The sequence below is a fragment of the Nerophis ophidion genome, linkage group LG28 (genome assembly GCF_033978795.1).
Source record: "Nerophis ophidion isolate RoL-2023_Sa linkage group LG28, RoL_Noph_v1.0, whole genome shotgun sequence".
Classification (NCBI taxonomy): domain Eukaryota; kingdom Metazoa; phylum Chordata; class Actinopteri; order Syngnathiformes; family Syngnathidae; genus Nerophis; species Nerophis ophidion.
Genome location: NC_084638.1, coordinates 28,848,574 through 28,874,280, shown reverse-complemented (window position 1 = coordinate 28,874,280; position 25,707 = coordinate 28,848,574). Strand labels below are relative to the sequence as shown.

Sequence of the window (25,707 nt, the reverse complement as noted above, 5' to 3'; positions counted from 1 at the left end):
TGTGAAGATGTGAGGATTCATCAACATGTGACATCATCGTCTGCGACTTCCTGTACAGGCAGGACTTTTCTGTTAGCGACCAAAAATTGCAAACTTTATCATCGATGTTCTCTACTAAATCCTTTCAGCAAAAATATGGCAATATGGCAAAATGATGAAGTATGACACATAGAATGGAGCTGCTATCCCCCTTTAAATAAGAACATCTCATTTCAGTAGGCCTTTAACTATATAAATAATCCTCCATATTGGCAGCCATAGTGATTCATTTATTCAGCAGAGCCATAAAACTTGGATCTGACAAAAAAGTAAACACAAATGCTGTCTTTCTCGCTGATAAAACATGATAGCAACATGCATCTGCTAGCTCACCACCGCCCCCACTTCTCAGTGTGGCGAGTTGGAGTACTACAAGAGGAACTCTAATACAGTCATTAAATCTGTATTTGTAGTCTGATTATCAAGGAATAATAAAGTCACACTTATATTATAACATTAATGCTAATGTTTGATCCAATAGAGGGCCGGTAACGTCTGATGATGATGATGATGAAGATGTTGAATGAATGAATGGTTTATTTTGAGCCATGCAAACAAAACAAGAGAATGACATAAAATACAAAAGAAATATATAGATACATTATTTTTACACCTACATTGAAAACATTACATGTGACTAATCTTTTGTAGATGTCAAGATTGGCTCAAAAGGGAGTGGGAAGAAGTCAACTTATTAGGTCCCACCCCTATACATATACAATATATATATACACAATATAAAATACAATAATGTATATCATATAATTCAATTCAGTGGTTGCTGTGTAGATGCTATATATTATCTATATATAATACATTTAAATTCACACACACTTACATATATACATATGGACACACACATGTACACGACACACACATATATACAATTTATATATATATATATACATATATATATATATATATATATATATACACACATACATACACATAATCACATACACACACACACACACACACACACACACCTAATATAAATACTATAAATATAATAGTATATATAATATACACATTTGTCTAAACAATATTAACAGTTTATGGTGCCTATGGGAACAAGCTTTCATGTTGACTGTGATATTAGTGGTTAAAAGTGGATCTGTGGCTGTGGAGCTACTGCCCCTAATCAACAGGACCTGAGGACCACTCTTGCTATGTGTCCTATGTGTCCTATGTGTCCTATGCTGTCCATTAAAAGAGAGGAGGGGAGCCCCCTGCCAGAGGAGTTATCCACGAACATAAGATCCCCCACTGGCCTGCCCTGTACTCCAGATATTGATGTTTGAAGACTGCATATTATTAGTGAAGATGTTATCAATGAAGGTTGTACTGTGCGATGTTATTCTAGTCGGTCTTGTAATGGTTGGGTGTAAACTCATACTGTGCATCCTGTTAATATAGTTTTCTGTTGCTATGTGGTTATTTGGATTCATGAGATCAATATTATAATCCCCACAAATAAATATTGTTTTATTCACTATTTCTGAGAAAGTTTTTTCAGCCCACTCAGTAAATAGTTCCACATTTGAACCTGCTGACCTGTATATACAGCTAACTAGGATGTTTGTCTTCCTTTCATTAATGATTTCTATTGATAAGCATTCAACTATATCATTTACTGATACAGTCATGTCTTCTAATATTTTGTATTTATATTTCTTATGAACGTACATAGCGACTCCTCTACCCATTGTATTTGTTCTGTTAACATAGTTTAAATTATAATCCTTTATCTCAAAATCTATGCCTTTTGCTTCATTAAACCATGTTTCGTTTATAGCAATTATGCTAAATGGATTCACAAAATGTTGTAAGTAGTCTTGAATTGCACTGCAATTTGCATACATGCTTCTACTGTTAAAATGAACGACTGAAAATGTGCCTTTTGATTTTATTGAGTTATTATATTCCTTTTCTGAATAGTATTTGCAGTGAATGGAGTCAGATGATGGAAACATATTATCTGGATGGAGATGATATTCCAAGTCTAATGAATTGTGATCAGTATACTCAGATGATTATGTGCAAGTGAACAAATGGATCCTCAAGGGATAACAACCCTTTCCACAGACTACACACACATCATGAACATCAATCTTAGAAGCCTCCAACAATATATTTGAAGAAGACTTTGGGATAAAAAGTGAAGATGTGAGGTGAAATGTTTTGCAGTAGTTAACATCCATGATGCAACAATGCTGCTCATCTACCAGAGTCCATATTTTGTTAAAGGGGAACATTATCAGCACACCTATGTAAGCATCAATATATACCTTGATGTTGCAGAAAAAAGACCATATGTTTTTTTAACCAATTTCCGAACTCTAAAAGGGTGAATTTGGCGATTTAAATGGCTTTCAATTGTTCGCTGTCGGAGCAATGACCTTTCACCCGTGACGTCACAACAGGAAACAATCCGCCATTTTCTCCAACACATTACACACACAAGTCAAACCAGCTCTGTTATTTTCCGTTTTTTCGACTGTTTTCCGTACCTTGGAGACATTATGCCTCGTGGGTGTGTTGTCGGAGGGTGTAACAACATCAGTTGACTTACGTGGAGTGTGCTAATCAGACTTATTTGGTCACGGCATGACTGCAAGCTAATCAATGCTAACATGCTATTTAGGCTAGCTGTATGTACATTTGTAGCTATATTTGCATCCAGCCTTTCCCTCCACCCACATTTAATGCCAAACAAACACATACCAATCGACGGATTCAAGTTGCACCAGTGGTCAAAAGATGCGAAAGTCCTTCGTTTGTTCTGCACACCTTACCGATGATGGCGATGCTACGACAGAGATGGCAAGAATGTGTGGATATCCTGCGACACTCAAAGCAGATGCATTTCCAACGATAAAGTCAAAGAAATCACAAAGGTGAGTTTTGTTGATGTTATTGACTTATGTGCTAATCAGACATATTTGGTCACGGCAAGACTGCAAGCTAATGAATGAATGAATGAATGATCTTTATTGTCATTGTGCATGTACAGGTCCAACGAAATTTAGGTTCGTTCCCTGAGGTGCATTGCATTTAAAAAAAAGAAGAAACCACACAATATACAACATGGCCTAAGACCACTCTAAGAGGCAATGTAAAAAAAACAGAGATAATAAAAAGTATAAAGTGACTAGTGAAACTGACTAGAGGGGAGTCGTGCTGATTCCCAGTGTGCTGAGGCTGAGGGAGTCAGTATTTTCTACCTCCTCTGCTGTGCAGGCGTCTTATTGTGGAATAAATATTTAAATAAATATGGTAAATATTGTCCAGTTGGTGTCTAAACGCTTATTGCACAGTCCCGGATCGTGATTGACCGGTGGCTTCCTCATGTCGCACATGAGGGAGTTTTTATTTGTATTTTTTTATATTCTAGCTGCGTTTAGTGCAGTTATGGCCCGGGGGTAGAAACTGTTCTGGAGTCTATTTGTGCAGGTTGGCATGGTTCTGAGCTAAGTGGCTGTTGCCGGGGTGGGATGGGTCCTTGAGTATGTTGGCTGCCTTCTTCAGGCAGCGGGAGTTGTACAGTTCTTCCAGGGAGGGGGAGGGGGCATCCGGTGATTTTTTGGGCCGAGTTGACGACCCTCTGGAGAGCTTTCCTCTCTGCTGCTGTGTAGCTGCAAAACCATATACAGATGCAGTACGTGAGGATACTCTCCACTAATCGATGCTAACATGCTATTTAGGCTAGCTGTATTTACATATTGCATCATTATGCCTCATTTGTAGCTATATTTGCATCCAGCCTTTCCCTCCACCCACATTTAATGCCAAACAAACAAATACCAATCGTTGGTTAGAAGGCGATCGCAGAATTCGTCCTTGCTTCCTTCCGTGCCGCTGTCTGTCGTGATATGGCTCAATAGCTTCAGTTTCTTCTTCAATTTTGTTTTCGCTATCTGCCTCCACACTCCAACCATCCGTTTCAATACATGCGTAATCTGTTGAATCGCTTGTGTCGCTGAAATCCGAGTCTGAATCCGAGCTACTATAATATACATTTCTGTGCTATCCGCCATGTGTGTTTCTGTTGGCTTCACACGGTGACGTCACAGGACAATAGACGGGTGGCTATAACGACGTGTAAAGTCAGGAACTTTGAAGCCGTTTTTCGGGGCATTGCGTGATGGGTAAAATTTTGAGAAAAACTTTGAAAAATAAAATTAGCCACTGGGAACTAATTTGTATTGGTTTTCACCCTTCAGAAATTGTGATAATGTTCCCCTTTAACAATTGCATTCTTTCATACTTTCAATTGGATAATACCATCAATAAAATGCAATCGAAAACATTTGTGAATTTATAAGACCCAAAAGAAAAACAAATTTAAATATGATGTCCTGTCTTTAAACAACGAGAAAAAAAAAAAATAGTACCTATTTATATATTATTTAATAAATGCACACAACTTAAAAAGTGATTCCAGGACAACATATCACAGTAGAAGATGAGAAGCACTACATACAACATGAAATATACATTCATATTAAACATGCTGTGTTTTTAAAGTACATTTAGCACAATCACTGTTTAAGTGTTTTTAAATCCCTGCAGCTTCCATGACTGTTACACACTTGTGTTTACTGACCTGAATGTTTTATCACACACAGTGCAACTAAATGGTTTCTTTCCAGGGTGCATTCTCATGTGTAACATAATTTCATTTTTCGTGTTGAATCTTTTAGCACACGCTGAGCAAGTAAAAGGTTTCTCTCCAGTGTGTGTTCTCATGTGTCTGGTCATGTTTTGCTTTCTGGAGAAACTCCTCTTACAAACAGAGCAAGTAAAAGGTTTATCACCAATATGTGTTCTCATGTGTAATCTAATTTCATTTTTAGTGTTGAATCTTTTAGCACAAGCTGAGCAGGGAAAAGGTTTTTCTCCAGTGTGTGTTCTCAAGTGTGTGGTCACGTGTTGCTTTGTGGAGAAACTCTTCTTACAAACAGAGCAAGGAAAAGGTTTCTCTCCAGTGTGTGTTCTCATGTGTATGTTCATATGTGTCTTTATGGAGAAACTCTTCTTACAAACAGAGCAAGGAAAAGGTTTCTCTCCAGTGTGTTTTCTCATGTGTGTGGTCTTTTGTTGCTTTGTGGAGAATCTCTTCTTACAAACAGAGCAAGTAAAAGGTTTCTCTCCAGTATGTATTCTCATGTGTGTGGTCACATCAAGCTTTCTGGAGAAACTTTTCTTACAAACAGAGCAAGTAAAAGGTTTCTCTCCAGTATGTGTTCTCATGTGTGTGGTCATGTTACCCTTTCTGGAGAAACTCTTCTTACAAACAGAGCAAGTAAAAGGTTTCTCTCCCGTATGTATTCTCATGTGTAATGTAAAATGAGTCTTCCGTCTAAATGACTTCCCACATTGAGAGCAGTCAAAGTGTTTGTTGTTAGTGTGATGTCTCGTATCCCCTTTAGAGTCATCTTTCCTCTCCAAAGGTTTTTGGATGTGGTCACTGTGATCAGAGGAGTCTGACATCATGTGGTCCATGTCTGACAGTGGAGCAAAGATGCTGTCTGGTTCCGACTTGATATCTTCACAATGCTCTCCATCAGCTTCTGTCATGTGTTGACTTACAAGCTCCGCCCCTCTGTTCTCCTCACTTTGACTGTGATGAAGCTGTAAGGACTGAGCTTCATCTTCATCATGAAGCTGCTCCTCTTTAATGTGGAAGGGAGTCTGTAGCTCCTTCTGTCCCACACTGGAGCTCCACTCCTGCTGCTTGGAGGGAATCTCTTCATGACTCTCTGCTGTCACCTGCTGGACGTCTGCAGAACATAAAACACAAATGAGGTGTTACTGTATTGAACTTTGCAATATTCAAACTATTGACATGTGAGCTAGGCCAAATAGACAGTGATAGGCAGGCAACCTGGAAAATGTAGTAAACTAAGCCACAAGTTACTCTCCATTAAATGTAGTTAAGCTATCCTCAGAGAATTATAGCAAGCTACACTACACACTACACTGCAAAAGTAGCTTGCCACATCAAAGCTAGATTTAACAGCATTTCTATCTATTGGCCCACATGTATAATATCAAAGTTAATGTAACTGAGAGTTTACAAATGGACCCAGTGAGGGCCCAATGCTGTTAACTATCTGTCATTCAGCTGGGGATACCTTACAACTACCTCGAGGGGTCCCAGCAATCCACTGTATGCATTTTTTTTATTTATTTTATTTCTACCGTTCTTGAGACACAATCAAAAAAAAGTAACTTCCGTATGAGCAGTTGTGAACAAGTTAGGACATACATAATGGTCCCAATACGGAAAACCATTGCATCTAATAGAGAATGTCTCATTTGCACCCCTGCTGGTGAAATCTATCACAATGAGGGTGGTCCCAAAAAGGAGGAATTTTTCAAATTGACTGTGTGTCGGTTTTAAAAATGCTCCCCTTCTGGTCAACATATGAAATAACTAGTGTATGTAAGAAATCGAAATGTGCCCCCTTTGGCCAAAATTAATTTAAAAAATGTTTATATATATATATATATAGAGAGAGAGAGAGAGAGAGAGCGAGAGAGAGAGAGAAAGAGAGAGAGATGAAAGAGAGAAAGAGAGAGAGATTGTAATAACTTGAATTAAATAATGAAGACTGAAAACCAATTACAATTAAAAAAAAATCCAAAACAAATGAACTAACAGTTTACCTTTTTTAAATTGGCATAGTATGTATGTATTATTAATGTTCTAAATACAAATCTTGATATATCTAGAAAGGGTGGTCCTAAAGAGGTCGGCATTTTTCAGAGGTCTTAATAAGGTCACACATACAAGAATGTACAGTATGTGTGTGTGTGTGTGTGTGTGTAAAACGTGTGTGTAACGTGTGTGTATGTATGTGTGTGTGTGTATATATATATGTGTGTGTGTGTGTGTGTGTAACGTGTGTGGGTGTGTATGTATGTGTGTATATATATATGTGTGTGTGTGTGTGTGTGTGTGTGTGTGTGTGTGTGTGTGTGTGTGTGTGTGTGTGTGTGTGTGTGTGTGTGTGTGTGTGTGTGTGTGTGTGTGTGTGTGTGTGTTTTCTTGTATTTGTACCCTTCTTGAGACATCAACAAGGAAATAACTTCCATATGAGGACCGGTTAACAAGTTAGGACATAAATCATGGTCCCAATACGGAAAACCATTGCATCTAATAGACAGCCAAATACTAGAGTCTGTGAACATTGCTCCAAAGTCAGGATTGTTTGTTGATTTAATGTGCATAAAAGAATTACATTGACAGGTGCAAATGCAGCAATATATGATAAAACAAGACAGCAGTTAAAGGAGGACTAAAGAAGGAATTCCCTCTTCATCCCCCTCTGGTCAACATATGAAATAACAAGTGTGAGTAATAAATTGAAATGTGCCTCTTTTGGCCAAAATGTACAAAATAAATATGTATACAGAGACATACTGTAATAGCTTCAAGTAAATAATGAAGATTAAAAAACAATTACAAACAAAACATTTAAAAAAAAATATTCAAATGAACTAAAAGCTTACAATTTTTTCATATTTGCATAGTATGTAAATATTAATGTTGTAAATACAAATCGTTATATATCTAGAAAGGGTGGTCCTAAAGAGGTAGGCACTGTCACGTCTAATAGACAGCCAAACACAAGAGTCTGTGAACATTGCTCCAAAGTCAAGATTTTTTGTTGATTTAATGTGCATACAAAAGTGAACGTTGACAGTGCAAAGGCAGCAATACATGATCAAACTAGACGGCAGCTAAAGAAGGACTTCCCTATTCATCCCCAAAAAACCCGCCAGGTGAGCAGCTGATTTGAGCACATCCAGTGCTGACCTAAAACAACCTGCGTCCCATATGTTTGTTTTTGATGAAATGAGCTTATTTCCATCATATAATCAACCAGCAACCATTTTGTGTGATCAGTTTAACAGTAGAGATTATACATATTTAAAAATCATACACATTTACACACATACAAAACAAAGAAAAAGAATGACAGAAAAAGGAATAGGCTGAAGCCAAAGCTTATATTTGCCTTGGCACTAAGAGGGATTAGTCCCAATACTTCTTACACGGAAACAAAAATAATGACAACATAAATGAAGTAGTTGGAAGCTTGAATAATTACTTTGTAAATATTGAACCAAAATTGGAAGAAAGGATTCCAGACCCAGTTTCAATTGAGGACTATAATGAAACCATAGAGCGAAATCCCAACTACGTGTTCCTCATTAATGTGACAAAGGAGGAAATAGTTATAATCGTGAAAAAAATGCAAATCTAAGACTTCTACTGATTGTAATGGAATTGATATGGAAACGATAACAAAGGTTATTGACCGGAATGAGAATCAGCACCTCCAAGTCCGAGTCCATGGTTCTCGCCCGGAAAAGGGTGGAGTGCCATCTCCGGGTTGGGGAGAAGACCCTGCCCCAAGTGGAGGAGTTCAAGTACCTAGGAGTCTTGTTCACGAGTGAGGGAAGAGTGGATCGTGAGATCGACAGGCGGATCGGTGCGGCGTCTTCAGTAATGCGGACGTTGTACCGGTCCATTGTGGTGAAGAAGGAGCTGAGCCGGAAGGCAAAGCTCTCAATTTACCGGTCGATCTACGTTCCCATCCTCACCTATGGTCATGAGCTTTGGGTCATGACCGAAAGGATAAGATCACGGGTACAAGCGGCCGAAATGAGTTTCCTCCGCCGTGTGGCGGGTCTCTCCCTTAGAGATAGGGTGAGAAGCTCTGCCATCCGGGAGGAACTCAAAGTAAAGCCGCTGCTCCTCCACATCGAGAGGAACCAGATGAGGTGGTTCGGGAAGCTGGTCAGGATGCCACCCGAACGCCTCCCTAGGGAGGTGTTTAGGGCACGTCCAACCGGTAGGAGGCCACGGGGAAGACCCAGGACACGTTGGGAAGACTATGTCTCCCGGCTGGCCTGGGAACGCCTCGGGATCCCCCGGGAAGAGCTAGACGAAATGGCTGGGGAGAGGGAAGTCTGGGTTTCCCTGCTTAGGCTGTTGCCCCCGCGACCCGACCTCGGATAAGCGGAAGATGATGGATGGATGGATGGAACAAAGGTTATTGAAGAGATCTGAGGACCATTAATGTATCTCAGTAACTTATCATCTCAAACAGGCAAATGACCAAACTTGCTAAAGTGAAAGTTGCACCAATTTATAAGACTGGAGACAAACACCAATTTACAAATTGTAGACTGGTTTATTTGGCCCAGCGATGAGATGGCGACTTGTCTAGGGTGTACCCCGCCTTCCGCCCGATTGTAGCTGAGATAGGCACCAGCGCCAGCCAAAATGGATGGATGGATGGATGGATGGATGGATGGATGGATGGACTGGTTTATTTACTTCCACAATTGTCTAAAATCATTGAAAAACTGTCCAATAACAGATTAGAGAGTTTTACCAACAAACATAGAATATTAGATGAGAACCAATAAGGATACAGAGCTACTATTTAAACTTCGATGGCTGCAATTGAAATGACAGAAGAAATTACAAATGCAATAGATAGTAAAAAAAATACGTGGCAGCAGTGTTTATGGATCTAACTAAAGCATTTGACACATTTAATCACAATATTGTAATCAAAAAACTAGAACGGTATGGCATCAGAGGTTTGGTCTTAAAACTGGATTAGAAGTTATTTAACCAACAGGAAACAATACGTGAAGCTGGACGAACACACTTCTACAACACTAAATATATCCTGTGGTGTACCTCAGGGATCAATACTGGGACCAAAATGGTTCAATCTATATATAAATGACATTTGTAAAGTTATAAAATATTTAAAGTTAGTATTATTTGGGGATGATACAACATTGTTTTGTCCAGGAAGGAACACAGAGAAGTTAATAGAAATAATAACAGAAGAAATTATTAAATTAAAAAGATGGTTTGACAAAAACAGACTCTCTTTGAATCTCAGTAATATTAAAATACTGCTATTTGGTAAAAGTAGAAGAGAAAGTCAAACACAATTGCAAATTGAAGGAGTAGAAATTAAAAGAGTAAATTAAACCAAATGTGTAGGTGTAATGATTGATGATAAAATGAACTGGAAATCTCATATAAAAAAATATACAACATAAAGTAGCAAGAAACACGGCAATAATGCATAAAGCAAAATATGTTCTGGACCAAAAATCCCTTCATATTCTCTACTGCTCACTAGTGTTACCATATCTGAGTTGTGCAGAAAAATGGGGAAATAATGACAAAAGTACACTTCATTCATTAACTGTGTTACAAAAAAGATCAGTTAGAATAATAGATCATGTTGGATATAGAGAACATACAAACACTTTAATCATTCAATCGAAAATATTGAAATTCCACGACATAGTGAATTTGCAAAAAGCTAAAATTATACACAAAGCAAACTATAACTTGCTAGCCAAGAATGTACAAAAATGATTCTCAACAAAAGAGGAGAAATATAATCTTCTAGAAAAATGTAATTGAAAACATTTGTACGCACGTACAACACTTAAGACCTTCAGTATATCAGGATGTGGAATTAAATGATGGAATGGATTAAGCAAAGCAATCAAAGAATGTACCAATATGATCCACTTCAAGAAACTCTTCAGACTTCAAGTCTTTACAAAGTAGAAAGAAGAAGAACCATGATAATAAACATTCTGAATTTATTCCATCCATTCATTCATTTTCTAGATGTTCTTACTCATCTCACCTTATGAAATGGAACTTACTTCACAGAGAATGATTATTATTTATTTTCATTGTGATTACTTATGGAGTATATTGTCAATAAATTGAGAACAGGAAGTGAACAAAAGTTTTAGCAACTGTTATGTAAAGAAAAGGGGTAGGATTAAATAAACTCTGCTTCTTCCTACTCCTTTTACAACATGTTGAAAAAACAAACTGCAAATTGTGATGTGTCATGTTGTATGTGTGATGTATCATGTTGTATACATGCATGTGTGATGTATCATGTTGTATGTGTGATGTATCATGTTGTATACATGAATGTGTGATGTATCATGTTGTATACATGCATGTGTGATGTATCATGTTGTATGTGTGATGTATCATGTTGTATACATGAATGTGTGATGTATCATGTTGTATACATGCATGTGTGATGTATCATGTTGTATGTGTGATGTATCATGTTGTATACATGCATGTGTGATGTATCATGTTGTATGTTTGATGTATCATGTTGTATACATGCATGTGTGATGTATCATGTTGTATGTGTGATGTATCATGTTGTATACATGCATGTGTGATGTATCATGTTGTATGTGTGATGTATCATGTTGTATACATGCATGTGTGATGTATCATGTTGTATGCATGCATGTGTGATGTATCATGTATGTGTGATGTATCATGTTGTATACATGCATGTGTGATGTATCATGTTGTATACATGCATGTGTGATGTATCATGTTGTATGCATGCATGTGTGATGTATCATGTATGTGTGATGTATCATGTTGTATACATGCATGTGTGATGTATCATGTTGTATACATGCATGTGTGATGTATCATGTTGTATGCATGCATGTGTGATGTATCATGTATGTGTGATGTATCATGTTGTATACATGCATGTGTGATGTATCATGTTGTATGTGTGATGTATCATGTTGTATACATGCATGTGTGATGTATCATGTTGTATGTGTGATGTATCATGTTGTATACATGCATGTGTGATGTATCATGTTGTATGTGTGATGTATCATGTTGTATACATGCATGTGTGATGTATCATGTTGTATGCATGCATGTGTGATGTATCATGTATGTGTGATGTATCATGTTGTATACATGCATGTGTGATGTATCATGTTGTATGTGTGATGTATCATGTTGTATGCATGCATGTGTGATGTATCATGTATGTGTGATGTATCATGTTGTATACATGCATGTGTGATGTATCATGTTGTATGTGTGATGTATCATGTTGTATACATGCATGTGTGATGTATCATGTTGTATGTGTGATGTATCATGTTGTATACATGCATGTGTGATGTATCATGTTGTATGTGTGATGTATCATGTTGTATACATGCATGTGTGATGTATCATGTTGTATGCATGCATGTGTGAGTTCTCACGCAGTTGCTTTTAGCTGCGGGCATTACACTACATCCTCTTATCACTCTTTCTTGTCTCTCCTTCTCACAGAGACATAAAACAAGCGCACCTTCTTACATACGTCACATTCTGTCGCGCGTGCAACGTCATACGCCCTCGGAGAGCAGACAGGTAGAGGCATGGTAACGTTAGCTGTGGTGCTAACGGAGTGGTGCTAGTGGTAACACGAGAGAAAGAAGGTGCGAATCTGGTAACAAATGAAGGAATAATTAATTCCCAAGAAAAACGGCACAGGGTCCATCGTCTGGCGGTGGTTTGGCTTCAAGCAGGAAGATGTTAAACAGACAACCGTAGTTTGTCAAGTATGCGGCAAACGCGTTGCTCCAAAAAGTAGCAGCACTGCTAATGTGTAGCATCATTTGAAAAGAATGAGGAGTGCTTGAAAATCTGCATGTCAACATCTCAGTTTGGTGCCACACCTGCAAAATGCCCAAGCAAACTGTGGAGAGGCGGAGCCGGCAGTCCGACAGCGAGGCAGAGCCGTTGCAAGATGGCAGCGAGGAGGCTTAGACGGCGAGCAAGCGGCAAGGCAGAACGCGCCGGGATTGACGCCCCAAATATTATCAGGTGAGTAGATTGCCCAGCTGGACACAATTAAACAATCCTGTCGCATTGTGTCAAAGGGCGGCAGCCGTGGACGTGAGGGGAAGAGGCGGAGAGAAAAGAAGGAGCTAGAAGGAAGCTGACTCTGAGCGAGAGAGACTGAGAGCGCAAGGAAGAAGACGATGCACGAAGCTGAAAAGTCGGGGGGGACGAGCGAGCAGGGAACGGGAAGGCTGAAAAGCAGCCCGGCAAGAGACGTTCTTAATGAAAAATAAAGAAGTCTAAACCTGCTCGACAGAATTTCCTTCCTTGGTGGTACGTGGAACCCGCATGACAGCAAGCAACTGTCACACAGTCATTTCCACATCAACATCATATGAAAAAAATTGTCAACAACAGAAGGAGATAACGTGCGCAGGAACCTACCACATAGTGAAAGACATACACTATTTGATTTCCTATTATGCAGCTCATTTTTATTTGACACTTATTGAAATATCTTGTGTGACATCATGCACAAAAGTGCACTAATAGCTTGTTTCAAAATGTCTCTGACAATCTTGCACTTTCTGTTTGGAAATGACATGAATGTTTGTGCCATTGTGCCAATAACTGTTTCATAAATACACTTTTAATTGTGATTTCCCTCTCTGCATGAAAGTTTCAAAGTAGCATATATGAGTGCAGTATGAAGAAGAATGTTTGAATGTAGACACATAGAATCATCATACTGCTGTCATTATATGTGTGCATTCAAGGCTAAGGCAAAATATCCACATATATATGCTGTATCGTGACATTGAGATATTAATAAAAAGCCATATCGCCCAGCACTAGTTTGAATGTGATTTTTTGTTTTGTTTTAATATATCCCCATCATGTCTTTCATAATGATTGTGAATGATGGAAAAATCCCCCAAAAAGTGCAGTTCCCCTCTAAATTCCAGTGATTATATTTAAGACTTGAAGTGTATGAGCATGAAGTGATGAAGCCTACTTGGATGAGAGGACAAAGGTCTTGTAAGAGAAAGTGAAGAGTCCACTTGTGATGGATTGAATGCCCTGAGAATAAAAAGATGTGCTTACTTGGACTGTGATGAAGCTGTGAGGACTCAGCTGCTTTGTCTTCATGCTCTTCAGTCTTCACAGAGACAACAGTCAGTGGAAACTTGCAGACATCAGCCTCCTCCTGCCCTAGAAGACACTCTCCCTCCTGACTCATCCACACTTCCTCCTCTTCCTCTTTCATGTGGGGGGGCTGATGGACATCTGTTGGGTAAATAAGTCAATACGATTAAGAGAGAATAGAAATAGTTTTGGACTGACACTGTTAACACATTTACATTATTTGTGTTCTGAACGTATTTAGCAAAACAACCAATAAAAACACGGAAATACCTACTTGTTTCCTAAAATTAATTCAAAAGTGGTACAGTGAGTACAAAAACAGAAGTTGGAAATTTGATGAGGGGCAATTTGAAAAGTTTTTAAAAGTACGAGGCAGCATTGATTGAAGCATTTTTAACTTCACTGATGTAAAGTGGGTAAATATTTTATTCTGTATACAGTCTATTACACCTACTCTTTATCTCTAAACTTAACCATAATATTATAATGACTTTGTCATTACCGTAACTTCAATATCAAGGAAATTAAAAAAAACCTAATTCCAAAATCACTTAAAAAAACCTTTATGGTATGTTTTTGTCATTATGCAAAATACATTTTGGTGGTCATTTTGTCTGCTGGGCCAAAAGGAACTTGTACCAAAACATGTTTTACTATGTGCTGTTTTATGTCTAATGATAATCCCTCATTGACATTATCATTAGACATTTATAAAAATAATCAAAAAGAACAATAGTGGCTTACACTTGCATGGCATCTCATAAGCTTGACAACACACTGTGTCCAATGTTTTCACAAAGATAAACTAAGTCATGTTTTTGGTTCCTTTAATAGTTAAAACAAATTTACATTATTGCAACCAGTTGGTAAAACATTGTCCTTTACAATTATGACGTTAAGTTAAAGTAGCAATGATTGTCACACACACACCAGGTGTGGCAAAATGTGTCCTCTGCATTTGACCCATAACTCTTGCTGAGTGCCAAGCAGGGAGGTAATGGCTCCCATTTTTATAGTCTTTGGTATGACTCAGCCCGGGTTTTAACTGACAACCTACCCATCTCAGGGCGGACACTCTAACCATATATAAAAGCTTTTTTAAATAAAATCTACTACTCTGCTAGCATGTGAGCAGACTGGGGTAGATCCTGCTGAAATCTATGTATTGAATGAATACACAATCCTTTTCAATCGGAAAAATATTGATTTTGAATCGAGAATCGCGTTGAATCGAAAAAATCGATTTGTAATCTAATCGCGAGCCCAAGAATCGATATTGAATGGAATCGTGGGACACCCAAAGATTCGCAGCCCAAGTGTCGTTATAGTCCTCACTTCAAACTGGGTCTGGAATCCTTTCCTCCATTTTTGGTCCAGTATTTACAAAATAATTATTGATGCTTTCAACTACTCTCTTCATGTTGTCATTATTTTTGTTTCTGTCTGAGAAGTATGAGTCCTTCTTAGTGCCTTTTTTAATAATTCTATTGAGGACGCCTCTTGTTGCTCTCATATTGTTTTTGTTACTTTGACTGTAATATTATTTTCTACATGTTCGTAGTATGCTAGTTAGCTTGTTTTGATACGTTTTTAACTTAATTTCTGCCTCTGTAGCTATTTGTGTTATACATTTTCTACACAGTATAATGTATTCTTATTACAAGCATGTTTTTATATTTTTGTCATCCATTATTGATTGTTCTCACCCTGCTTTCTACTGAGTAGTTTCCATGGACAATGTTTGTCAAAGTTTTATGAACATGTTTAAAAAAATATTCATATACTTCAACATAATTTCCATTGGACACATTGTCCCAATTTTGCTTTTCTAGCTCATTTTTAAAGCAATCATCCTCCTCTCTGTGCCGAGTCTTTGAAATGTATTTTTATCTTCCATGTTCTTCTTCTTGTAGTTTCCATCATATATTGATGATCACTAATGTAGGTTATAAGTAGACCACTTGTAGTGTTATATATAAGTGTACAAATGTATATGTTTGATTTAAATGTTAAACTGTGTATATGAGACGTGTGCTACATATATGTTGCTTATATATTGTTTAAAAAAAAAAAAGTCATATAAGTGAAGCATGTTTTAGATTTTATATATTTTGAACCTTGTTCTTGTTGTGATGGGGTAGGTTTATATAAGCGTTGCCTCAACCTACACCCTTTCGGCTCAATCATTGCTCAAATGAGTGTTTGGGGTTTTTTTTTCTTTTCTTGTTGTTGTTCTTTGTTTTATGTGAAGATTGCTGAAATATTATCTAAATCATTGGTAAAAATATGATCAATAAACATGGCTCAGTGTCCTGTGATTCTGCTTGGCTTTGTGATTTTAGGATACAAACAGATGTTACACAGTCATCAATGGACTTTTGTTAGTTAGGGTTCAAAAAGTCAATATTAAAGTCACCACATAAGAACATTATTTTTTTGACCATTGTCCATGTAATTTGCCTTGATCCAATCTTCAAATCTTTATATACTTGACTTAGGTGACCTATATATACAACTGATCAATTTATTTTTGTGTTTTTCCTGACACATTTCCATGGTTATACATTCTACAGTGAAGTTGGCACGCTGTGTAAATGGTAAATAAAAAAAGAATACAATGATTTGCAAATCCTTTTCAACTTATATTCAATTGAATAGACTGCAAAAACAAAATATTTAATGTTCGAACTTGAAAACGTTATTTTTTGCAACATGTTTCAAAAAAGCTGGCACAAGTGGCAATAAAGACTGATAAAGTTGAGGAATGCTCATCAAACACTTATGTGGAACATCCCACAGGTGTGCAGGCTAATTGGGAACAGGTGGGTGCCATGATTGGCTATAAAAGCAGCTTCCATGAAATGCTCAGTCATTCACAAACAAGGATGGAGCGAGGGTCACCACTTTGTAAAAAATGTGTGAGCAAATTGTCGACCAGCATAAAAACAACATTTCTCAACGAGCTATCACAAAGAATTAATGGATTTCACCATCTATGGTTGGTAATATCATCAAAAGGTTCAGAGAATCCGGAGAAATCACTGCACGTAAGCGATGATAATACCCACCTTCTATCCGTCAGGCGGTACTGCATCAAAAACCGACATCAGTGTGTAAAGGATATCACCACATGGGCTCAGGAACACTTTAAAAAAACACTGTCAGTAACAACAGTTTGTCGCTACATCTGTAAGTGCAAGTTAAAACTCTATTATGCAAAGCGAAAGTCATTTATCAACAACACCCAGAAACGCTGCCAGCTTCGCTGGGCCCGAACTCATCCAAGATGGACTGATGCAAAGTGGAAAAGTGTTCTGTGGTCTGACGAGTCCACCTTTAAATTGTTTTTGGAAACTGTCGATTTTGTGTCCTCCGGACCAAAGAAGAAAAGAACCATCCAGACTGTTTCTCAAAGTGTAAAAGCCAGCATGTGTGATGGTATGGGGGTGCATTAGTGCCCAAGGCATGGGTAACTTACACATCTGTGAAGGCACCATTAATGCTGAAAGGTCCATACAACTTTTGGAGCAACATATGTTGCCATCCAAGCAACATTATCATGGACGCCCCTGCTTATTTCAGCAAGACAATGCCAAGCCACGTGTTACAACAGCGTGGTTCATAGTAAAAGAGTGTGGGTACTAGACTGGCCTGCCTGTAGTCCAGACCTGTCTCCCATTGAAAATATGTGGTGCAATATGAAGCCTAAAATACCACAACCGAGACCCTGGACTGTGGAACAACTTAAGCTGTACATCAAGCAAGAATGGGAAAGAATTCCACCTGAAAAGCTTCAAAAATGTGTCTCTTCAGTTCCCAAACGTTTTATGAGTGTTGTTAAAAGGAAAGGCCATGTAACACACTGGTAAAAATGCCCCCGTGATAACTTTTTTGTGATCTGTTGCTGCAATTAAATTCCAAGTTCATGATTATTTGCACAAAAAAAAAAAAAGTTTCTCAGTTTGGAAATTAATAGAATAGAACGTACTTTATTGATCCCTGGGGGAAATTCAGCACCACTGTTTGCTCACAATACACAATAATAATAATAAATAATATATAACATATATTATATATATAATATATGAATAATATAAATATATTCAACATTTAAGTGCAGGCAAGGAACATATGCATTTTACAGTCTGATGGCTGTCGCTATGAAAGAATATATTTGCAGTCTATTCAATTGAATATAAATTGAAAAGGATTTGCAAATCATTGTATTCTCTTTTTATGAACAAATTACACACGGTGCCAACTTCACAGGTCTTGTAAGAGAAACTGAAGAGTCCAGTTGTGATGGATTGAATGCCCTGAGAATAAAAAGATGTGCTTACTTGGACTGTGATGAAGCTGTGAGGACTCAGCTGCTTTGTCTTCATGCTCTTCAGTCTTCACAGAGACAACAGTCAGTGGAAACTTGCTGACATCAGCCTCCTCCTGCCCTACAGGACACTCTTCCTCCTGACTCATCCACACTTCCTCCTCTTCCTCTTTCATGTGGGGGGGCTGCGGATCCTCCTCTTCCTCTTTAATGTGGGGGGGCTGATGGACAACTGTTGGGTAAATAAGTCAATACGATTAAGAGAGAATATAAATAGTTTTGGACTGACACTGTTAGCACAATGTGTTCTTTTGTGTATTGTGTTAAAAGTGTGTAGTTAATAAAAACACAAGAAAGAATGACCACAATGGTCCGAAAGCTGTTTGTGGATTTCAGTTTGGACTATGATACCATAATCCCTCAGCTCCTGATCAACAAAATGGGCTCACTAGTACTGAACACAACCCTGCAAAACTAAATAAAGGACTTTTTAATTATTTGTACAGAGAGGGAATAACAGATCAGACACCATTATGCTGAGCACAGCCTCTCCACAGGGCTGTGTGCTCAGCCCCCTACTTGTTACACCCTGATGACCCATGACTGTTGTGCTCAGTACAACACAAACCACTTGGTTAGGTATGTGGAAGACACAACAGTGGTGGGTCTCATACATGACGACAAGGAGAAGCACTACAGAGAGGAGGTGGAACTTTTTGTTAACGGGCAGCAGCAGGGTTTTTACAAGTATCAGCAAATATAATGTTTCTGTCTATTAATTAATGCCACTTTTAATACCACTTCAAATAATCAATGCCCATGTCCAGCCACATATGATCATACTTAGTTTAATAAAATATGCATGCATGTGTGATGTATCATGTTGTATGTATCATCATGTGATGCATCATGTTGTATGCATGCATGTGTGATGTATCATGTTGCGTGCATGCATGTGTGATGTATCATGTTGTATGCATGCACGTGTGATGTATCATGTTGTATGCATGCATGTGTGATGTACCATGTTGTATGCATGCATGTGTTATGTATCATGTTGTATGCATGTATGTGTGATGTATCATGTTGTATGCATGCATGTGTGATGTATCATGTTGTATGCATGCATGTGTGATGTATCATGTTGTACGCATGCATGTGTGATGTATCATGTTGTACGCATGCATGTGTGATGTATCATGTTGTACGCATGCATGTGTGATGTATCATGTTGTATGCATGCATGTGTGATGTATCATGTTGTATGCATGCATGTGTGATGTATCATGTTGTATGCATGCAGGTGTGATGTATCATGTTGTATGCATGCATGTGTGATGTATCATGTTGTATGCATGCATGTGTGATGTATCATGTTGTATGCATGCATGTGTGATGTATCATGTTGTATGCATGCATGTGTGATGTATCATGTTGTATGCATGCATGTGTGATGTGTCATGTTGTATGCATGCATGTGTGATGTATCATGTTGTATGCATGCATGTGTGATGTATCATGTTGTATGCATGCATGTGTGATGTATCATGTTGCATGCATGCATGTGTGATGTGTCATGTTGTATGCATGCATGTGTGATGTATCATGTTGTATGCATGCATGTGTGATGTATCATGTTGTATGCATGCATGTGTGATGTATCATCTTGTATGCATGCATGTGTTATGTACCATGTTGTATGCATGCATGTGTGATGTATCATGTTGTATGCATGCATGTGTGATGTATCATGTTGTATGCATGCATGTGTGATGTATCATGTTGTATGCATGCATGTGTGATGTATCATGTTGTATGCATGCATGTGTGATGCATCATGTTGTATGTGTGATGTATCATGTTGTATGCATGCATGTGTTATGTACCATGTTGTATGCATGCATGTGTGATGTATCATGTTGTATGCATGCATGTGTGATGTATCATGTTGTATGCATGCATGTGTGATGTATCATGTTGTATGCATGCATGTGTGATGTATCATGTTGTATGCATGCATGTGTGATGTATCATGTTGTATGCATGCATGTGTGATGTATCATGTTGTATGCATGCATGTGTGATGTATCATGTTGTATGCATGCATGTGTTATGTACCATGTTGTATGCATGCATGTGTGATGTATCATGTTGTATGCATGCATGTGTGATGTATCATGTTGTATGCATGCATGTGTGATGTATCATGTTGTATGCATGCATGTGTGATGTATCATGTTGTATGCATGCATGTGTGATGTATCATGTTGTATGCATGCATGTGTGATGTATCATGTTGTATGCATGCATGTGTGATGTATCATGTTGTATGCATGCATGTGTGATGTGTCATGTTGTATGCATGCATGTGTGATGTATCATGTTGTATGCATGCATGTGTGATGTATCATGTTGTATGCATGCATGTGTTATGTACCATGTTGTATGCATGCATGTGTGATGTATCATGTTGTATGCATGCATGTGTGATGTATCATGTTGTATGCATGCATGTGTGATGTATCATGTTGTATGCATGCATGTGTGATGTATCATGTTGTATGCATGCATGTGTGATGTATCATGTTGTATGCATGCATGTGTGATGCATCATGTTGTATGTGTGATGTATCATGTTGTATGCATGCATGTGTTATGTACCATGTTGTATGCATGCATGTGTGATGTATCATGTTGTATGCATGCATGTGTGATGTATCATGTTGTATGCATGCATGTGTGATGTATCATGTTGTATGCATGCATGTGTGATGTATCATGTTGTATGCATGCATGTGTGATGTATCATGTTGTATGCATGCATGTGTGATGTATCATGTTGTATGCATGCATGTGTGATGTATCATGTTGTATGCATGCATGTGTGATGTATCATGTTGTATGCATGCATGTGTGATGTATCATGTTGTATGCATGCATGTGTGATGCATCATGTTGTATGTGTGATGTATCATGTTGTATGCATGCATGTGTTATGTACCATGTTGTATGCATGCATGTGTGATGTATCATGTTGTATGCATGCATGTGCGATGTATCATGTTGTATGCATGCATGTGTGATGTATCATGTTGTATGCATGCATGTGTGATGTATCATGTTGTATGCATGCATGTGTTATGTACCATGTTGTATGCATGCATGTGTGATGTATCATGTTGTATGCATGCATGTGTGATGTATCATGTTGTATGCATGCATGTGTGATGTATCATGTTGTATGCATGCATGTGTGATGTATCATGTTGTATGCATGCATGTGTGATGTATCATGTTGTATGTGTGATGTATCATGTTGTATGCATGCATGTGTTATGTATCATGTTGTATGCATGCATGTGTGATGTATCATGTTGTATGCATGCATGTGTGATGTATCATGTTGTATGCATGCATGTGTGATGTATCATGTTGTATGCATGCATGTGTGATGCATCATGTTGTATGCATGCATGTGTGATGTATCATGTTGTATGCATGCATGTGTGATGTATCATGTTGTATGCATGCATGTGTGATGTATCATGTTGTATGCATGCATGTGTGATGTATCATGTTGTATGTGTGATGTATCATGTTGTATGCATGCATGTGTGATGTATCATGTTGTATGTGTGATGTATCATGTTGTATGTGTGATGTATCATGTTGTATGCATGCATGTGTGATGTACCATGTTGTATGCATGCATGTGTGATGTATCATGTTGTATGCATGCATGTGTGATGTATCATGTTGTATGCATGCATGTGTGATGTATCATGTTGTATGCATGCATGTGTTATGTACCATGTTGTATGCATGCATGTGTGATGTATCATGTTGTATGCATGCATGTGTGATGTATCATGTTGTATGCATGCATGTGTGATGTATCATGTTGTATGCATGCATGTGTGATGTATCATGTTGTAAGCATGCATGTGTGATGTATCATGTTGTATGCATGCATGTGTGATGCATCATGTTGTATGCATGCATGTGTGATGTATCATGTTGTATGCATGCATGTGTGATGTATCATGTTGTATGCATGCATGTGTGATGTATCATGTTGTATGCATGCATGTGTGATGTATCATGTTGTATGTGTGATGTATCATGTTGTATGCATGCATGTGTGATGTATCATGTTGTATGTGTGATGTATCATGTTGTATGTGTGATGTATCATGTTGTATGCATGCATGTGTGATGTATCATGTTGTATGCATGCATGTGTGATGTATCATGTTGTATGTGTGATGTATCATGTTGTATGCATGCATGTGTGATGTATCATGTTGTATGCATGCATGTGTGATGTATCATGTTGTATGCATGCATGTGTGATGTATCATGTTGTATGCATGCATGTGTGATGTATCATGTTGTATGCATGCATGTGTGATGCATCATGTTGTATGCATGCATGTGTGATGTATCATGTTGTATGCATGCATGTGTGATGTATCATGTTGTATGTGTGATGTATCATGTTGTATGCATGCATGTGTGATGTATCATGTTGTATGTGTGATGTATCATGTTGTATGTGTGATGTATCATGTTGTATGCATGCATGTGTGATGTATCATGTTGTGTGCATGCATGTGTGATGTATCATGTTGCGTGCATGCATGTGTGATGTATCATGTTGTGTGCATGCATGTGTGATGTATCATGTTGCGTGCATGCATGTGTGATGTATCATGTTGTATGCATGCATGTGTGATGTATCATGTTGTATGCATGCATGTGTGATGTATCATGTTGTATGCATGCATGTGTGATGTATCATGTTGTATGCATGCATGTGTGATGTATCATGTTGTATGCATGCATGTGTGATGTATCATGTTGTATGCATGCATGTGTGATGTATCATGTTGTATGCATGCATGTGTGATGTATCATGTTGTATGCATGCATGTGTGATGTATCATGTTGTATGCATGCATGTGTGATGTATCATGTTGTATGTGTGATGTATCATGTTGTATGCATGCATGTGTGATGTATCATGTTGTATGTGTGATGTATCATGTTGTATGTGTGATGTATCATGTTGTATGCATGCATGTGTGATGTATCATGTTGTATGCATGCATGTGTGATGTATCATGTTGTATGTGTGATGTATCATGTTGTATGCATGCATGTGTGATGTATCATGTTGTATGCATGCATGTGTGATGTATCATGTTGTATGCATGCATGTGTGATGCATCATGTTGTATGCATGCATGTGTGATGTATCATGTTGTATGCATGCATGTGTGATGTATCATGTTGTATGTGTGATGTATCATGTTGTATGCATGCATGTGTGATGTATCATGTTGTATGCATGCATGTGTGATGTATCATGTTGTATGCATGCATGTGTGATGCATCATGTTGTATGCATGCATGTGTGATGTATCATGTTGTATGCATGCATGTGTGATGTATCATGTTGTATGCATGCATGTGTGATGTATCATGTTGTATGCATGCATGTGTGATGTATCATGTTGTATGTGTGATGTATCATGTTGTATGTGTGATGTATCATGTTGTATGCATGCATGTGTGATGTATCATGTTGTATGCATGCATGTGTGATGTATCATGTTGCGTGCATGCATGTGTGATGTATCATGTTGTATGCATGCATGTGTGATGTATCATGTTGTATGCATGCATGTGTGATGTATCATGTTGTATGCATGCATGTGTGATGTATCATGTTGTATGCATGCATGTGTGATGTATCATGTTGTATGCATGCATGTGTGATGTATCATGTTGTATGCATGCATGTGTGATGTATCATGTTGTATGCATGCATGTGTGATGTATCATGTTGTATGCATGCATGTGTGATGTATCATGTTGTATGCATGCATGTGTGATGTATCATGTTGTATGTGTGATGTATCATGTTGTATGCATGCATGTGTGATGTATCATGTTGTATGCATGCATGTGTGATGTATCATGTTGTATGCATGCATGTGTGATGTATCATGTTGTATGTGTGATGTATCATGTTGTATGTGTGATGTATCATGTTGTATGCATGCATGTGTGATGTATCATGTTGTATGCATGCATGTGTGATGTATCATGTTGCGTGCATGCATGTGTGATGTATCATGTTGTATGCATGCATGTGTGATGTATCATGTTGTATGCATGCATGTGTGATGTATCATGTTGTATGCATGCATGTGTGATGTATCATGTTGTATGCATGCATGTGTGATGCATCATGTTGTATGCATGCATGTGTGATGTATCATGTTGTATGCATGCATGTGTGATGTATCATGTTGTATGCATGCATGTGTGATGTATCATGTTGTATGCATGCATGTGTGATGTATCATGTTGTATGTGTGATGTATCATGTTGTATGCATGCATGTGTGATGTATCATGTTGTATGTGTGATGTATCATGTTGTATGTGTGATGTATCATGTTGTATGCATGCATGTGTGATGTATCATGTTGTATGCATGCATGTGTGATGTATCATGTTGTATGTGTGATGTATCATGTTGTATGCATGCATGTGTGATGTATCATGTTGTATGCATGCATGTGTGATGTATCATGTTGTATGCATGCATGTGTGATGCATCATGTTGTATGCATGCATGTGTGATGTATCATGTTGTATGCATGCATGTGTGATGTATCATGTTGTATGTGTGATGTATCATGTTGTATGCATGCATGTGTGATGTATCATGTTGTATGCATGCATGTGTGATGTATCATGTTGTATGCATGCATGTGTGATGCATCATGTTGTATGCATGCATGTGTGATGTATCATGTTGTATGCATGCATGTGTGATGTATCATGTTGTATGCATGCATGTGTGATGTATCATGTTGTATGTGTGATGTATCATGTTGTATGTGTGATGTATCATGTTGTATGCATGCATGTGTGATGTATCATGTTGTATGCATGCATGTGTGATGTATCATGTTGCGTGCATGCATGTGTGATGTATCATGTTGTATGCATGCATGTGTGATGTATCATGTTGTATGCATGCATGTGTGATGTATCATGTTGTATGCATGCATGTGTGATGTATCATGTTGTATGCATGCATGTGTGATGTATCATGTTGTATGCATGCATGTGTGATGTATCATGTTGTATGCATGCATGTGTGATGTATCATGTTGTATGCATGCATGTGTGATGTATCATGTTGTATGCATGCATGTGTGATGCATCATGTTGTATGCATGCATGTGTGATGTATCATGTTGTATGCATGCATGTGTGATGTATCATGTTGTATGCATGCATGTGTGATGTATCATGTTGTATGCATGCATGTGTGATGTATCATGTTGTATGTGTGATGTATCATGTTGTATGCATGCATGTGTGATGTATCATGTTGTATGTGTGATGTATCATGTTGTATGTGTGATGTATCATGTTGTATGCATGCATGTGTGATGTATCATGTTGTATGCATGCATGTGTGATGTATCATG

General features: G+C 38.0%; 1 protein-coding gene across 1 annotated transcript in view; it reads right to left on the bottom strand.

Moving 5' to 3' along the window:
- Positions 1–4,432: 4,432 nt before the first annotated feature.
- LOC133545172 (gastrula zinc finger protein XlCGF57.1-like) overlaps positions 4,433–25,707 on the bottom strand; it is a 64,756-nt gene continuing 43,481 nt past the window's right edge. The window contains exons 3-5 of the mRNA XM_061890547.1: positions 18,208–18,426; positions 13,826–14,008; positions 4,433–5,822 (exon numbers count right to left, since the gene is read on the bottom strand). Coding sequence (XP_061746531.1) covers positions 4,624–5,822; positions 13,826–14,008; positions 18,208–18,426 — 1,601 coding nt within the window. The 3' untranslated portion in view covers positions 4,433–4,623. The remainder of the gene's footprint in view (positions 5,823–13,825; positions 14,009–18,207; positions 18,427–25,707) is intronic.